The sequence below is a fragment of the Balaenoptera borealis genome (assembly GCF_965194805.1).
Source record: "Balaenoptera borealis genome assembly, chromosome: 20".
Lineage (NCBI taxonomy): Eukaryota > Metazoa > Chordata > Mammalia > Artiodactyla > Balaenopteridae > Balaenoptera > Balaenoptera borealis.
In genome coordinates, this window is record NC_138879.1 from 1,947,249 (window position 1) to 1,965,286 (window position 18,038).

The 18,038-nt window shown below is 52.4% G+C and overlaps 1 protein-coding gene across 14 annotated transcripts in view; it reads left to right on the plus strand.

The window, feature by feature from the left end:
* Positions 1–18,038, plus strand: part of ARSG (arylsulfatase G) — a 117,135-nt gene that overhangs the window by 59,401 nt on the left and 39,696 nt on the right. For 8 of the 14 annotated variants that reach the window (XM_082370464.1, XM_082370468.1, XM_082370469.1 and 5 more), the window contains exons 3-6: positions 10,231–10,418; positions 12,815–12,862; positions 13,918–14,029; positions 16,912–17,049. The exons of 1 other annotated variant lie outside the window; for it this stretch is intronic. In XM_082370464.1, coding sequence (XP_082226590.1) covers positions 10,231–10,418; positions 12,815–12,862; positions 13,918–14,029; positions 16,912–17,049 — 486 coding nt within the window. Of the gene's footprint in view, positions 1–10,204; positions 10,419–12,814; positions 12,863–13,917; positions 14,030–16,911; positions 17,050–18,038 lie in introns of all 14 variants that reach the window. 5 more of the 14 variants (XM_082370458.1, XM_082370471.1, XM_082370461.1 and 2 more) reach the window with 5 other exon arrangements.

Consider the following 18,038-nt stretch of genomic DNA (forward strand, 5'->3'; position numbering starts at 1 on the left):
TTCCCCGACCAGGAATCGAACCTGGGCCCCCTGCAGTGGAAGCGTGGGGTTCCAACCACTGGACCACCAGGGAGGTCCCTGCTTGCAGTTTCAAAGGGCCTTCCTATTGGTTGTCTTAATGGTCTCACTTAACATCCTTCCCATTTAACAGAAGGCAACGTGGAGGTTGAGCTGAGCTGGTCCATCTAAGTCCTACTCCAGCCTTTTCCAGGTCTCACTACCCACCTGTGTCCCTCTACACGCAAAGGCCTCAGCAGATGATTTTAAAAACCCATTTCCACCTCCAAGCCTTTAAATTATGAATGGAGCACAGACAGCTTTTATTCCAGTCACATAGCAATTTAGAGAGTGGCCACAGCAGACCTCATCCTTTGTTTTAAATTCCTTATAAATGAAGGCTGGACACGCTTCGCTTCGCAACGTTATATCTCTCCGAGGCTTTTGGGGCGGCGTTTCCTGCGCTCACGTTCCCCGATTCTAATATGCGTAATTGATGCAATGGCGAGTTGCTTTGGTTTCTGTCTGGCTGTGTGTTAATTTGCGTTGCTTTTCCTGCTCACGGGCTGCTGTAATGTCTGGCTCTGTATTTCTAGCTTCGCTTTACAATGTCGTTTCAGACTTTAATTAGGACCCCTGTTGGTGAACGGGTCTGAGCCTGCCCAGATAGATTTGGGGAAAAACAAAGGAAGCTTTCCAAAGAGCAAGACCATTTTATTGCTTATTAATTAGTCCCTGCCCAATGCAGGCAGGGGCGGGGAGGGGGAGGGTGACACGGAGGTCAGTGCATCGAGCTGTGTGGGGTGTTGGTAGGTATTTTGGAGAAGGAGGTACAGCCAGGGCTCGCTAAAGACTTGGAAACAAAGGACGTAAGATTGTTCCTGAGAGTTAAGCTACGAACTTTAACACAGAGTGGGGAAGGAACTGAGCCCTAAAAGCATCAGCTTAAGCGATTATGTGGAAAATGGACTAATGTGTCTTTTCCAACCAGATGACGGGGGCCTCTCTCTTCAAGTTTTGTTGGTTCATTCACCAGATTTTGCTGGGGCGGCCCTGTCCCACCAAAGCACTCTGTTTGGGGCTGGAGTTGCCCCTCGAAGCCCCATCCTCGTAGAACCTACAGTCTAGGGAGGAACTCAGAGTTACATCTTGCCATAGAAATATGCTATAGCATATAGCTATATGCTAGCATATAGCTATAGCATATAGCAAAAGGATGGCATTAACGTGTTCAAGGAGAGACCATGCTTAGCACAGGTGGTAAAAACAGGCAGGCATGATGGTATCCAGGAAAGGTATTTTTGGCACTGCCCAGGTGTATCAGTCAGCTTGGGCTGCTGTAACAAATACAACAGTCTGGGTGGCTTAAACAACAGACATTTATTTCTCACAGTTCCGGAAGCTGGGAAGTCCAAGATCAGGGTGCCAGCTGGGTCAGGTTCTGCTGAAGGCCCTCTTCCTGGCTGGCAGAGGGCCATCTTCTCCCTCCATCCTCACGTGGCAGATAGAAAGCTCTGGTCTCTCTTCCTTTTCTTATAAGGACACTAATCTCATCATGGGGGCTCCACCCTCAGGACTTCATATAAAGGGAATCACCTCCCCAAGGCCCCACCTCCAGATACCATGATACTAGGCAGAAGGGCTTCCACATATGTATTTTTTGGAAGACACAAGCATTCAGTCAGTAGCACCAGGCAAGAAGAAGTGGTGGTCACAGCCTTTGAGCATCCCAGCCCCACTGGCAAAGGTCAATCCACGGTGGACAAAAGTTCCCTAAGCTTAGCACACAAGGACTTTTTCTATGACCCATTTGAACTCCCTTTGTGTTCATTAACTCCACACTCCCCAAGGCAAACTTTGGATTCTGATTTCGTGTGCAGGAAGAAGACACACTGACCTTGCTGATGCTTTGGTTCCTCTGTCTGCCCTTGGACGTCAGCTGGGAAGTAGGCATTCCGATGTCCCTCACGAGCTCACGTATTTTGTGTGGATGTGAGTCAGGCTGTCAGGGTTGGCACCAGCAAGAGTGAGTCTCAGAACTGTCCCAGCCCAAGACCAGTGACTAGTTTTAAGGTAGTTCCTTCTGTGGACCAGCCCGGCTGCAGCCAGCCTTCTCCCAGATGGAAAGGGACCTGGGAAGAACATGGTATTTGGGGCGGGCTGGCCTGGGTTCAAGTTCTAGCTCTGTCATTTCATACGTGTAGGGGTCTACGGTCTTTGATACTGAACAGGGATTAGACAGAGTAAGGTGCATGTTCATGCCAGCTGCATGGTCTTGGGAAAGCTACTTACATTCTCTGCTTTACCTTCCTGATCTGTAAAATGGAATTCTGATGATTTGAAATGATATATGTAATATGATTAGGGTGGTAGCCACATGATAAGTGGTAGCTATTTTTAGTATCCTAAGACAAACATACATAAAGTTAACGGATATTTATACTGTATTTATTTATTTTTTTATTGAAGTGTAGATGATTTACAATCACTTATACGTGGAATCTAAAATATGGCACAAATGAACCTATCTACAGAGCAGAAACAGACCCACAGACACAGAACAGACTGGATGTTTATACTTTGTGTGCATCTGTAGGTCTCAGCTTACACGAAACTGTCTTGAGGAGCGCTTGACCCTCAGAGGCCCCTCACATGCTGGGATTACCCGCCTCTGACTCTGAACCATGTGCAGCTTGAGGGCAGAGATTGACCTTCTTCTGTTACCTGTTGCGTTCCAGGCCCCTATCCTGTTTCAGCTACAGTGAGATAGCCAGGAGTCTCTGGTTGTAAACAACAGAAGTGCAGCTCAACCAGCCCAAGCACAAAAGGGCACAGCTTTGGCTCATGAACTAAACTCTGGAGAGACTCGGTCTTCCGTCTGGCCTTCTGAGCCAGTTGACCCATTCTTTCAGGCTCCTGGTTAGGGGGAGAGGTGAGGCCCTTGTCCTTCTGGGATTATATCATTTTAGCTTGAGATTCGAGGCGGGGAGAAAAAGCTATTCCTCTCTGCCTGGTTCAGAAAATGCCAGTTTGGGATTCTGAATAGCCCTGCTCAGGTCGTGGGCCCGGTCACTGAGGAGAAGGGTGTGCTGCTCCGATGGGCCCACGTCGGGGTGCGTGGATGTGAGGGCCGGGATGGGCACCAGCAACCCCACGGAAACCCCTCTAGTAAGCGCCCAGATACCGTCAGATGAACGTCTGCATTCAGGCTGCCAGGAAGGTTCAGGAGCTCCAGAGGTCAGAGTCAAGACCCATCTTTCTGGGGAATAAGGGAAGACTTTGTGACAATGGGAGGCTTTGAAGGTTAGGTAGGGATTTGGAGGGGCGGGAAGAGAGGCCGGGCCTGCTGGCTGAGATACAGCCAAGTCGGGCATGGGGCTGGCGAGCTGCACGTGGGGTGCGGGATGGCAGGGAGGGGGATGGGAAGTGTTCCAGGAAGAAGAGTCCTGTCGGGCTGAACTTCGGGGATTTGTAGGCTGGTGTGTTCGTTTCCAGGAGCTGCCGTGACCAAGCACCACAAACGGAGGGGCTGAAAACAACAGAAATGTGTTCTCTCACGCGGTTCTGGAAGCTGGCAGTTAAAGGTCAACGTGCTGGCTGAGTCACGCTCCCTCTGAGGCTCTAGAAGAAGCTCCTTCCCCCTCCACCGCCTGGTAGCCCCAGGCATTCCGTAGCCTGTGGCAATCCAACTCTAGTCCTTGTCTCCTCAGTCACTTGGCCATCTGCCCTCCGTGTCTTCACCTGCAGGTCTCCTCGCTGTGTCTCTCTCCTCTTTTCTTTTTTTTTTTTTAATTTTATTGAAGTATAGTATAGTGATTCAGTCATACATATATATATATATATATATATATTCTTTTTCATATTCTTTTCCATTATGGTTTTTAAAATTGTTTTATTTTATTTATTTATTTTTTAAATTTATTTTTGGCCACGTTGGGTCTTCGTTACTGCATGCGGGCTTTCTCTAGTTGCGGCGAGCGGGGGCTACTCTTCATTGCTGTGCGCAGGCTTCTCATTGCGGTGGCTTCTCTTGTTGTGGAGCACGGGCTCTAGGTGCACAGGCTCAGTAGCTGTGGCTCGCGGGCTCTAGAGCGCAGGCTCAGTAGTTGTGGTGCACGGGCTTAGTTGCTCCGCGGCATGTGGGATCTTCCTGGACCAGGGCTCGAACCCGTGTCCCCTGCATTGGCAGGTGGATTCTTAACCAGTGCATCACCAGGGAACTCCCCTCCATTACAGTTTGTCACAGGATATTGAATATAGTTCCCTGTGCTCTACAGTAGGACCTTGTTTCTCTCCTCTTGTTTTAAGGACACCAGTTACATTGGGTTAAGGACTCACCCCACTCCAGTATAACCTTATCTTACCTAATTACATCAGCAATGACCCTGTTTCTAAATAGGTCGCCTTCTGAGGTATAGGGGTTAGGATTTGAGCTTATCTTTTGGGGAGGACACAGTTCAACCCATAGCAGGCAGGCAGGCAGGCAGCAGTGGCTCAGGGGCTGGAGAGGGAGGTTGGACCTGTGCGTGGTGAGTTACAGTGGACAAGCAGAAGGAAGTCACTGAAGACCGGGAGCCGGGGGCCGGCATGACCCATCCGTGGGCAAACCCGGGCTGGAGAGAGCGTACCTGGCTTCTCGGAAGGTCGCTGAGGTGATTCAAGTGGGGGGACAGCAGAGGGACTCGGAGGTGATGCCAGGTTGACTGGAGGGGGTGGACGCTGGCTCTCGCAGGGAGGATGCATGTTGGGGCCGGGGTGACCTGCGAGGTACGGACTTGCGGCGCGAATAGGATGCCCGAGTGGTCCCGCCAGGAGCCGAGTGCCACCACCCCTAGGATTCCATCCGTTTATACCTGGCACGCTGCTCCCCTATCACACCTGAAACGCGCTTTTCCTCCCCATTTAGCTAGTGATGGTAACAATCACGCAGACTACGATGAATTAAAAAATCTACTCTGACCCCGGAGCACCGCTAAAGGGCTTGATGCATATCGTGCCATCAGATCCCTCACATAACCTGGTGAGGTTGGTCCGGCTGTGCCCACTTTGCAGATGAGGATACTGAGGCCTGGCTGGAGTTACCTGTCTTGTCTCACACTAGAGGGAGACGGGGCCAGAGAGGAACCCACGCCTGTTTGCCCGCACTTTTATCCCTCCTGCCCTCCACCTCCCATACCTCACTCACTGTGTCTCTCTGACCAGGCTCATCGTATTTTGTCTGGTTACCCACATAGGTCTTGACCCTTCTGCTAAAGGGTACGCCTCTGATGGAGAGGGCTGTGGTCCCCTCCCTGTCGTCCTTCCGCCAGGTATGGCTGGTGGAACTAAGACCAGCAGCTCAGAGTGAAGGGTTTGGGCTGAGCGGTGCTGTGCATGTGTGTCTGTTGAGAGGCACAGACGGGTGAGGGCAGGAGTGAGTGTCCACTGGGAGTGTTTCAAAGTCTGGTTCCCGCAGGGAACCCGGTGGAGGAAGCCCTAGTCCCCCCAGATGGGAAGAACCATCTCACCGGTGGAGTGCAGGACTCCAGCTGCCCAAATCAGAGAACCCGCCTTCCTGAGGTCGGGAACCAGCCCCCGGCGGGGCGGCGGTGGGAGTGGGCAGACACACGCCGGCTCTCGGGGACTCCATTCTAGAGGGGCAGCCGGGCAGCGAGCAAGGAGACCAGTCCATGAGCAAGTTGAGGTCCGAGTGGGTAAAGGCTCAAGACGGAATAGAACAGCGATGCAGTGGAGAGTGGTCAGGTCAGGAAAGCCCTCCCCGAGTAGGTGAAATGAGAGCTGAGACCCGGATGAAAAGAAGGGGCCCGTCGTGCGGAGACCAGAACAGAGCCTTCTGGACGGAGGGGCCGTGAAAAGGGCCTGAGGCAGGGACAAGCTCGGGGTGACCTGGGAAGGGCCGCTCTGGGTGGTGTGGCTGCGGCGGGAGCCTGGGGTGAGGACAGCGACGATGATGCACAGGTCCAGATCCCCCGGGGCGTGGCGTTCCCACCTTTCCGCATGCTGTCAGGACCTCTGCACCCCGTTCCAGGGAACTCCACCCAGGCTCCTGGTGGTTGGAGGCGGCCAGCGTGGGACTCCCACAGGGATGCCTGGCGCCCCACCTGCAGGGCTCTCTCCGTCCTCTGCTCTAACGGGATCGCTCCCCTGGGACTGTGCAGGGCACGGGTGCCCAGGAACCTCCAGTTGCCCGGGGCCCCGCCTGGCTGCCCCCTGGGGCTGGGAGGAACTGGATCTCAGAAAACCTACTAGTTATCAGTATTTGGCTGTATCTGTGTGCTCCAGCTCCCTGCTTGAGAAGCTCTGCTGGAGAGCCTGTAGACCACGACCGTGACTTGGGATTTACCTAAGTTGCAATGAGAACTTATTTGTGGGTTTCCAGCCAGGAATAATGTTAGCTGATAAACAGTTTTTAAGATTACTTTGGCTGCCCCATGGAAAATTGGGAGAGGAGGAATTGGGGGCAGGAAATGTAAATGGGGAGCAGGGCTGCCGCGTACAGGTGGGCGGGTTGCGCACTATTCAACTCCGGACCATGGTGTGGATGGTGGGTTACTGCTCTGCTGTCGCCATCTTGAAATGCTTGGTAGGTTTTGAATAAGGGCCCTTGCATTTTCATTTTGCACCGGGCCCTGCAAATCGTGCAGGTCCTCCCACTGTTGTGGATAAAGAGGTGACCCCAACAAGCTTGGGTCAACCCATACAGAACTACACCTGCAAACCAGAATGAGTCCAGGGACAATGGGTGCTCATGACTTAGAGAAGTGCCTGGATTCTAGAAGCTTGATGAGCATTAGCTGTGAGAGTAATAAAAGTTGCCGAGTGTATAGTAACGTAGTAGTAATCTAGTCATAGTAATAGTCATTATTATCTTAATTAATTTATTTTTGGCTGTGTTGGGTCTTTGTTGCTGCGCGCTGGCTTTCTCTAGTTGAGGCGAGCAGGGGCTACTCTTCAGTGCGGTGCGCGGGCTTCTCATTGCGGTGGCTTCTGTTGCTGTGGAGTACGGGCTCTACGGCGCGTGGGCTTCAGTAGTTGTGGCTCACGGGCTTAGTTGCTCCGCGGCATGTGGAATCTTCCCGGACTAGGGCTCGAACCTGTGTCCCCTGCACTGGCAGGCGGATTCTCAACCACTGCGCCCCCAGGGAAGCCCCAATAGTCATTACTATAAGGAACATTTAGGAGTGTGAACTAGGAGGCGGTTTGTGCTTTAATCTTGGGAGGAAAGGAACGGAAGAGGCTGGGTACAGATGAACGTTTTCTTGGGAGAAAAGTATGAACACTGAAGTGCAGCTCAGTTTGGGATTCCAAGGGTAGCAGTTGCCAGCCACATGCAGCATCCAGAATCCTGGATTTTGCCCCAGGAATTGAACTCCCTGCGGCCCCAGCATGTGGGCAGTTGGGGCTGCTTTGAGAGAAGCCGGTGCCTGGGCAATTACCCAGGGGACCAGCAGTCGATGGGCAGAAGGGAGGCTGCACGTGCTCCTCCGGCCCCAGGGGACGGAGAGACAGGAAGGAGGTGCCAGCAGGGGTGTGAAGCCAGAGCCGGGGGCCCTGGAGCTCCCTGGGGCTGGAGGGAGGCCTCGCCCAGCACCCGCGCACCCAGCATGAGCGCTGGAGCACTTCGCTCCCGTGCCCTCATTCTGTCAGCTGGAGGCATCGCACGTCTGCTTGAGGAGCACGGCTCCAGGGCCGGGCCGGCGCTTTCCGGCGGGCATCGCTGGGACCTCTCGGTGCGTGTCACTGCTCTGTGAATTCACCCATCCTCTGGGACTGAGGCCCAGGTCTCTTCAGCAGAGACTCACCATGTTGTACAAAAGCAAAGAGTACGGTGGCATCACCCTCTCCACAGGCGCTGGGTGGTGCCCACCTCGTGCTGGGCTGAGGACTGAATGGTCCGGAGAGGATGGTCCAGTGGGAGACAGAGGCTGCTCTGGTGGTGAACTGCTGGGTAACAAACCATCCCCAGAGTCAGCAGCTCAAAACAACAACCATTGTATCCCGTCTCATGGTGCCGAGGGTCAGGAATTCAGGCATCTCTCGGTTGGGTGATTCTTCACCGTGTTGTGTTGACCAAGGCGGCTCTGGTGAAATTCAGCAGGCAGATGGCTGCGCTGGGAGGTCCAGGGTGGCCTCACTCACACGTGTGACGTTTAGACGCAGTGGCCTCAGCCGGGGTCGTTGGCCGGAGCACCTACAGGTGGCCTGTCCAGCTGGGCAGTGTTGGGGGAGTCGATTTCTCACCCAGCGGCTCACAGAGTGTTTTGAGGGAGGAGATGGAAGCTACCAGTCTCGTAAGGGCTGAGCCCAGAAACTGGTGCAGTGTCACCTTCACATCGTTCTGGGGGTCAAAGCACTCACAGCGTCAAGGGCGGGGCGACCTCAGACCCCGCCTGTCCCTGGGAGGCCTGTCGAGGGATTCGTGGCCATCTGGAAGCTGCCCCAAACAGGAAAACGAAGAATTAGAGTTCAGTGTTGTAAAGGAGATGCCAAAGGCTATCTAATCACGTAGAGAAGAGGGGGCCTTGATTCCACGTGGGGTGGGGAGGTGCAGATTGGTTGGGGGAGGGGAGAGGCGGGGGGGATGACCTGGGGGGTAACATCTGAGTCTTTGAGCGGGGTCTTGAAGACGACTGGGACTGGTCAATGAAGATAAGGTGGGACACTGGGGGGAGGGCTTGGGGAGTGGGGGAAGAGCATGGGCAAAGGCACAGCGGACAGGAGTAAGTGGGGGGTTGGGAGGATGTGAGGAGGCAGCTCAGGCAGGAGGGGGGCAGCAGCTGAGCCCCGAGAAGCAGGCAGAGGGAGATTGTGTTTTCCAGTAAGAGACTGGTGTGATCCGATTCCCACTGTGGAAGGACATTTGCATCAGTGTGGAGGATGATTTCGGAGGCGGGGAAGAATGGGTGAAGGTGGTGACGACTTCTGGGCGTAAGTCATGAGACGTGATGCACAGCATGGGGACGAGAGTCGACAATGCTGTCTTGTGTATTTGAAAGTCGCTAAGAGAGGAGATCTTAAAAGTTCTCATCACAGGAAAAAAGTTTGTGACTATGGGAGGTGACAGATGTTAACTAAACTTTACTCTGGTGATCATTTCATAATATGCACTTATATCAAATTATGATGTTGTACCCCTGAAACTAGTACAAGGTTATGTGTCAATTATATCTCACTAAAACCAGAAGAAAAAGAATAGAAACATTCTCCCACATGGCCATAATCCTGAAAATGAGCGATAATCCCCTAATATCATTTTATATCCAGTTCATATTAAATTTCCCTCCCTAATTAGCCCTCAAATGTGTTGCCAGCTCTTTTGAACTGGGATCCAGTAAGATTCATGTATTGCCCTTGGTTCTATCCCTCTAGTCTTTCCTTATGTAGACTATCGCCCCATCCATCCCATCGTTCCCTCAGATGTTGACTGTTTGAAGAGATGGGACTGGTTGTCTTATCGAACGTCTAGAGAATGGTTTGGTAAAGTCTTTTCTTGTGGGGTCATTTAATTTGGTCTTGCATTAGCTTTTTTTTCCTGTAATGTGGAAATTAGGTCCAGGGGTCTGACTAGATTCAGGTTAAACATTTTGGGTAAGAATCCTTGGTGTTATGAATTCATATTGCATCCCATCAGGAGACACATGAAGTCAGGTTGCCCCTTCATTAGTGACATTCAACTTACTCACGTTCCTTGAGGGTAAGAAGATGGCTAGACTCCTCTGTTTCTCCACAGTGTCTGAAAAAGGGTTGGGCTTAATATGAGGAGTAATAGATAGTCAGCTCTCGTATCAGCAGTGGTGACGTTCTATAAAGTCCCTGTGAACACTGGATCTGTGAGAGCCCAAACAAGAAGGTCACCTTGTCCAACCTCGGCTGGAAATGTGCCAATTTTCACAGGTCTGCGTATATCCATGAACTATCCCTTAAGAGCCACGAGTATTGATTCTGGGGGTTACAGATACATTAAGTGAGTAGGTGAATTCAAAATGTGGAACCTGCAAATACAGGGGATCCATTCAATATGCTGGATCAAATCCATCTGAATTAGCTGTGTGACCTTGGATTAGTCGCAGAACGCGTCTCTGGGCTTCATTTTCTTTACCTGTCCCACGACTGGGTGACCCTGGAGCTTTTCCCCAGCCCTGGAACTCCAGGAGCTGAGACCCCGGGAATTGAACTTCTCTCGGCTTGGCTCTCTGTGGCCGGGCAGACCCCGTTGCTTCCCTTTCCGCGCAGGTTTGTGGATTTCCACGCGGCCGCGTCCACCTGCTCGCCTTCCCGGGCCGCGCTGCTCACCGGCCGGCTCGGCCTCCGCAACGGCGTCCCTCGCAACTTCGCAGTCACCTCTGTGGGGGGCCTTCCGCTCAACGAGACCACCTTGGCCGAAGTGCTGCAGCGGGCTGGCTACGTCACCGGGCTGATTGGTAACATGGCCTCCACCGCCCGGACCCCCGTCCTCCCTGCATTTACTGTGGCGGCTGCTTTGTGTCTGCAGGGCTGCCGCCTCTCCTGCTCGTGTCCGCTGTTCTGCTCATTTCTTTTTTTTTTTTTTTTAAATTTATTTATTTATTTATTTATTTTTGGCTGTGTTGGGTCTTCGTTTCTGTGCAAGGGCTTTCTCCAGTTGCGGCGAGTGGGGGCCACTCTTCATCGCGGTGCACGGGCCTCTCACTATCGCGGCCTCTCTTGTTGCGGAGCACAGGCTCCAGACGCGCAGGCTCAGTAGTTGTGGCTCACGGGCCCAGTTGCTCCGCGGCATGTGGGATCCTCCCAGACCAGGGCTCTAACCCGTGTCCCCTGCATTGGCAGGCAGACTCCCAACCACTGCACCACCAGGGAAGCCCCTCTGCTCAATTCTTGCTGTAGCAGTTGGGAACGCTTTCAGCTCTAAGCAACTGAAACGACCTACCAGGGGACTAAACTGTGTATGGAGCTAGTTTCCCCTGGTCCCCCCCACAGAGGCCAAGGCCACCCAGCATCCCGACGGCATCCTCAGGCTGTCTGTGCTTAGGATCCGGGCTCTCCAGGAGCTGGGCCCGGCGGGGTTCCCCCCTCTCTCCACCACGTGAAGTGGCAACGAGGGTCCCTGTGGGGATGTCCTCGGGGCCCCGGGCTCCCCGTTAACCTGCAGGAAGCTGGCATTTCTGGTGCGTCGGCCTGGCTCCTCCTCTGGGTCAAGGAGCCTGACATACTTTTCAGAAGATCAGACTGCAGTGTGGCCTTCCTTGTCCTGGGAGGACGAGACCATTAAGGTCCCAACCGGCTCTCCTTTTCGCCCCTTTCTCTCCGTACCCGGAGGTACGAACTATTCTGAAGCTCTCACTATGGGCCGAACATCCTCACCCGCCCTCTCCCACATCCATGTAAGACTCCCAGCCCGGGGGGCGGGAGGGCTTTGGTCCCTGGGCTCTCTGACCCTAACACTTCATGCAGTGTCAGGGGCACTGGATTCTTCTCGAGCTGGGTTCTATCTCACTTGCCCCTCCTTCTTCATGCCTTTAAATCCCAAGAAGGCAACTGATTACAGATCGACTGGTCACCACTCATGACACCTTTTGCTTTTCTAGGAGAGGATATTGAAGCGTATCTCCTTGTTGAGATCGTGAATTTCCTAGAAGCACGCTTACAGGGAAAATGAAAAACCTGCTGAAGGAATACCGAGTCCATTGACAGCACTCACTGTTTGCTTCTAATCTTGCTCTGTGTTAATGTGTTTGTCCCTAGTTGTACATGTTATCACTCGGCCCTACTTTTCTCCCCCTCCTATTATTTTTCTATTTCCTGGTGATATAATTTTACACGTTTATTATAATTTTAGAAGTAATTTAAAAATTGTACTATAATTTTATATTTCCATGTCATGCTGAATCTAAGCATTCCACATAATGCTTAATCCACTTCCCTCAACTTTTTATTACATTTGTTTTCAAACCTACAGACCAGTTGCAAGAAGGGACTCCTAGACCCCCATATACCCTTCACCTCGATTCACCGTTGTTCGTTTTGGCCACAGGCATTTGTCTTGAAAAGATGGTTTGGAAGTATTGTACTGAGGCCACGTGAGATAATTTACTGAGTCAGACTCCTGTGGTTGCCTGTTCATTTCCGTCCTTGGTGTTGTTTCACGCTGCCGCCGTTTCGGTCTTCGCACCGCATTTTTGATTCATCCCCTCGCCTCGTAGCTGACTTCCCTGGGATCTTCACCCAGAGAGCAGGTCAGGGAGTTCCAGCCTCGCCTCGCGTCCCCCAGTGAACGCGTTTACAGAGCGAGGAGGAGCGGTGCGGCTGAGGTTCCTCATTGCTGGCCTGCGCTCCGGCGGGCGGCAGCAGGGAGGTGGTCCCCCGCTCAGCTTCTGCAGAGGAGGAGGATGAAACCAGGCGGGGACGGCATCTCTGGGACTGTCTGGGCCGTGCACCTGCTCCTTGGGTCCTTTGCAGGGCCCCAGGCAGGAGGGCCGAGCGGAAGGTGTGGTGGGCCCCGGTGGGGGGGGGTTGCCGTGGGCACTGCACCCTCTTTGGGGGGCAGAAGCCCAGCCTGCTCACTTCTCTGCGCTCCCGGTGATGGCTCGTCGTCCCCCTTCCCTGCACGCGTTCCTGCCTGGGTCGTGAGTCATCCTTGCTTGCTTTCTGTCTCCCTGGGGACTCCCTCTCGGTCCCAGAGAACGAGGCTTGGCTGTCACACAGCATGTGAGCCTCTCTTTGCTTGTCCTCGGGAACGGGCAAAGCTGGTGGAGACCTGAGTGTGTGATCAGCTCCGCCAAGGGCCTGGGAGCCCCCACGGGGATTCCTCTCAAAGTCTCTCTCTCTCGTTTTCCTCCAGGCAAGTGGCATCTTGGGCACCATGGCTCTTATCACCCCAACTTCCGTGGTAAGAATTCTTTGGAGGATTGGTTACCTGGGAAACAGAAAATAAAGGTCTCTGTGTTAAAGGACTCTATGAATGTTTAAGCCATCCTGCCCCTGAGGGACGTCTCTCCTGAGTCAGGACACCTTCGTTCACAGGGTCACTTGGGTGGGTTTGAGGTGCCAGGGTTGCCTCTGTTTGCACATCCCTCTTGCCGGCACCTTTCCCGGCCCCCCTCTTTGGTGCCTGCCTACCCTTCGGGCTCCCCCAGCCTGAGGCCATCAGTGTTCTCCTCGACCCAGTCCTTCACGTGTCCGGGAACACTTGGCCCCCGAGAGGCCCCGCGTGGTAAGAAGTAAAAATTGTTTGATGGGTTCACTGAAGCAGGGGCTCGGGGGGGAGTAGGGAGTTCTGTGGGAAACTTCACACTGAAGTTGTGCTGGAGAAGAGATGGGATGAGGGAGGGTCTCAGAAAAAAGTCAACACAGGGATTTCAGGTCTCAGTTTGACCCTCACATCCTCCCTCCAATACCCCTCCCCCCTCTCAAGCCAGCCCTGCCAGCCCTCCGCGTCCAGCTGACGTGCCAGCTCTGCTGAGAAGCACGTTGAGAGTCCCGTCTCAACCACATCCCACCCCCAGCCTCCAGGGGTAACGTCCTCTGACCCCGCTCATGGGCTTGCTGATAATCCATCTCTCAGAGCTGAATCTCTACTTCTTACCCTCCCCCTCTGGAGGGCAGAATATATTCTTTTATCCCTCAGAGCGTCATGCAGGTAGTAGATTTTCACCAGGTATTTCCCAGCAGTGTCCATCATCGCACTGGGAACAGGAGGTGTTCAAGAGTTCTCGCCACTTCCTTCCACGCAGGGTTAACGCTAATCACAAGATGTTTTGCAAATCTAGTCTTGCAGCCAGAACCCAACAAAGTGTTTTCTTTGCGTACTACAAAGGGATATTAGTCAAATCCTCTTTTAATTACATACTCCATAACACTGCAGAATTAAATCATGGAAAATTAAATTTCTGTCCTGGGTGTAAGAATGCAGGCTCATAGCCTAACCCGTTCCTTCTCTTCCAGGGTTTGATTACTACTTTGGAATCCCGTACAGCCATGACATGGGCTGCACTGACACCCTCGGCTACAACCACCCCCCTTGCCCGGCATGTCCACGGGGCGGTAGACCGTCAAGGTAATCCTAGCCAAGGCATCGGCTCTGGGCTCCAGAGCAAGGTGAAGTCCTGGGGGTGTGGTCCATCAGAAGGAAATGAGAGAGGCCCACGGGGATCAGTTACAATAGCAAAAAGGGATCGAGTACCTGGGACTTCTCTGGTGGCGCAGTGGTTAAGAATCCGCCTGCCAATGCAGGGGACACGGGTTCGAGCCCTGGTCCGGGAAGATCCCACATGCCGCGGAGCAACTAAGCCCATGGGCCACAACTACTGAAGCCCCTGTGCTCTAGGGCCCTCGTGTCGCATCTACTGAGCCCGCATGCTGCAACTACTGAAGCCTGCGCACCTAGAGCCCGCGCTCCACAACAAGAGAAGCCACCACAATGAGAAGCCCATGCACCACAACGAAGAGTAGCCCCCGCTCGCCGCAACTAGAGAAAGCCCGCGCGCAGCAATGAAGACCCAAATGCAGCCAAAAAAAAAAAAAAAAAAAGATCGAGTACCATTAGTGCAAATTTAAGTGCATTATTTGCATGGAGTGCAAGAACACTTTTCATGAAGATGAGGTGAACAACATTTTTTTAATTGGCATTTTCCAGGTTCCTTGGACTGTTTAGCTCAGCTGGGGAGAGGCTGGTGCGACCCAGGGTCTCATGCAGGTGGCCTCCCTCCTCTGCCTGCTGGCTTTGCTCCTGGACCACTCATCTGGCCCTGACACCGGACATAAGGAAGGAGATAGAGAGAGAAAAAGTCCACAGGGCTCCCTATAAGCCCCACCCCCGCCCTGAAATAAGCCAGCGTTTCGACATTGGAATGCTGTGCAGGCACTCAACAGGATGTTTTAAAAACGTATTCAGTGAAATGGGAAAATGCTCACAATAGAATAGTAAGTGAAAAAAGCAGGAAACAAATCATCTACACTGTGACCTGAACTACCTCTGTATTTATGCCTTTAATAGCCCTGAAGGAAATACGCCAAAATGGTAACCATGGTTCATTCACTCTGATTGTGGCATTAAGGAGTTTTCATTTTTTTCCCCTCCCGTATTTTCCAAATATTCTGTAATGAGCATGCAGTACGTTTATTATCAGAGAAAGGTAATAAACCTTATTCAGGTAATAAAGCAGCCGAAACCAGGTGCTGTGCTGTTCAGATGGTGTACTGGGATTGTTTATAACGTTGCAGGTGTCTGAGCCGCCCGGGGAAAGCGTGTCTCAGGTGGCTTATTAATAACACAATAGTTAGTATAATAATGGCCATTTGTTGAGAAATTGTTACATTCTAAGCACTCTGCGCTCTTATCCGTGATCCACCGGACCACTGAGTGAGGCAGGTGTTTCTCCTGACTGTCCAGGGAAGGAGGCTTACCTGGTGGCCCAGGTCACAGTGGAGTCCTGAGAGGGAAGGATGGAGAGTCCCGTCTGGGTCTCTGAGTGTGGAGCTCAGGTCCCCTCTCTCCTGACCACTCGGAGGGTGGTCGCTGGACCAGCATCATCTGGGCGCTCGCTAGAAATGCAGGTGTTCAGACCCCTCCCCGAGGGCTGCCTTTTCACCAGATGCCCAGGAGATGCAAGAGCCTGTTGGCAGTGGGAGGAGTGACGTCGCCACGTGAGAACCTGCCACTGCTCTCCTCACCGCCGGGCGCCTGGGGCTCACACCTGTGGCACCCCTGCCATCTCGTGCTGTGATGACCACAGCCGCCTGGTCCCTTTTCCATCTGTGTTAAATCAAATAGAAGAAAAGTGTTGGCTGAAGGAGGAAAAGGGGGAGAAGGTTAGGGATGATAGAGCAGCCACAAGATCATTCAAAGCTGGAAGACTGGACACGAATGATGAGGTTAGCTTTGTGACACCTGGGACAGCACTCTTTTTCTCTTTTTAAAAAATTGTGGTCCTTGGTGATTATTTACCCATCTGACCTTGTCTCTTAAGCTTCTGGCACAAGTCTGTGTGCACATAGATGTGTGACGGGGGCTTTCATTTCTTCCCAAATTCTTCCCTGCAGCAGGAGGACAGTTTCCCTACCCAAGAGGCCCCCCCGTGACCACCCTTTTCTCTCCATTGTTCTCAGCTTCTCTTCCGGTTCTCCGTGGCCCTCAGGACAGAGGGCTTGAGTTTTTACTGCATTCCTAGTGTGCTGAGTAGTGTGAATGCTAACCGCTCCTTATCCCTGTAAGATGCCCGGGCAACCCCGCACTTTCCATACGGAAAGTCAAGCTCTGAGAGCTTAGGTAACTCACCCAAGATCACAGCCGGGGTCATGATTCAGCTGCTCTGCTGGGCCATTCGTATGTCAGATGCATTTCCATCTGTAAGACCAAGGACTGAGTTTGTTTTTTTCCAGGAGATACAATTGGTTTGACCCTCACTTTTTCCAGTTGCTAAAGTTTCTCCAAATTCTCCAAACATGGTTTGAAATTCCAAAGTTGTTCCTAACCATCTGTCCTCTTGTCAGACGTCTTGTCACACAAAGTCCTGATTGTTGACTTGGGAAAATACCAAGCGTTGTACCCCATGGACGGAAGTCATGATTTAAGGGGGTCAGTGGAAAAAAACAGGGCTACTGATTGCCTCTGGGACTCTGCTGTGTAATGTAGTTTGTTTAACCTCAGTCTCTCCGCCAGCAAAATGGGTATAATCATATCCCTAGCTCAAAAAAGTCGTGAGATTTACGGAATGGCCAGGCTTGTCCAAGGAGCATACACGTCTATTCAAAGGGAATAGAAGAAGGTATTATATTGGTTTTGCACTTGGAGGAAATGGCAGACTGGAAAAATCATTTGAGGCCAGGCTATTAAGTGTTTGGTATTTATGAGCCTCAGTGCATTAAAGCGTTTTGTTTGACTCCATGACTGCTTAGGTCGTGGGAATGAGTGCTCTACCATCTGTGATTTCCACACAGGAACCTTGAGAAGGGCTGTTACTCTGACGTGGCCCTTCCTCTCTATGAAAACCTCAACATCGTGGAGCAGCCCGTGAACTTGAGCGGCCTCACTCAGAAATATGCCGAGAAGGCTACCCAGTTCATCCAGCGGGCGAGGTGAGCCCCCCAGGGTTGGCCACCATGGCGGAGTTCCATTGCCTGACAAAGATGCATGCGTGCATGTCTCCTGGAAATAAAGCTAGAAAACAGTCTGTCCTGGGGTCTCCAGGCCTGGGTTACAAGTGCCTCGGGTAAGTTCCCAGGGTCCCTGCTCAGACCACACTCTGCCATCATTGTCAGGTGTCCTCTCCTGCTAGCGTATCACCTCCCTGAGGGCAGGGTCCATCCACTGTCTTCTGGGCATTCAAGGTGTTTGTTGAGTTCATTAGTTGACAGGCTATGTTCGTTTCTTACGGCTGCTGTTACAAACTGGCCACGAACTTACTGGCTAAAACAATAGCAATTTATTCTCCTACAGATCTGGAGGCTGGATGTCTGAAATGCGTCTTATGGGGCTAAAATCAAGGTTATCAGAAGGGCTGTTTCCTTCTCGAGGCTCCAGGGAGGATCGTTTCTTGTCTCTTCCAGCTTCTGGTGGCTGTTGGCATTCCTTGGCTATGGCGACATCATTTTTTTTTTGGCGGCACCACTGGGCTTGCGGGATCTTAGTTCCCCAACCAGGGATGGAACCCGGACCCTGGGCAGTGGAAGCATGGAGTCCCAACCACTGGACCACCAGGGAACTCCTGGCCACATCATTTGAATCTCCACTTCTGTGGTTCGCTTGCCTTGTCCTCTTGTGTAGTCAAATCTCCCCCTGCCTCCTTCTTATAAGGACATTTGTGATTACGTTCAGGGTCTACTGGGACGATCCAAGATAATCCCCCTATCTCAAGATCCTCAACTTAACTGCATCTACAACGTCCGCTTTGGGGACACTCAAAGATTCCAGGGATTAGACCCTGAGTATCCTTGGGGGCCAGTTATTCAGTATAACACACAGGGGTCCAGCATCTACAGGGCCCAGGTAACCTGCAGCGGGAAGCAGGCTGACTTTGAGGCAGTAGGGAGTGGTGGGGCCTGTGGTGAATTTGGAGCACCTGTCC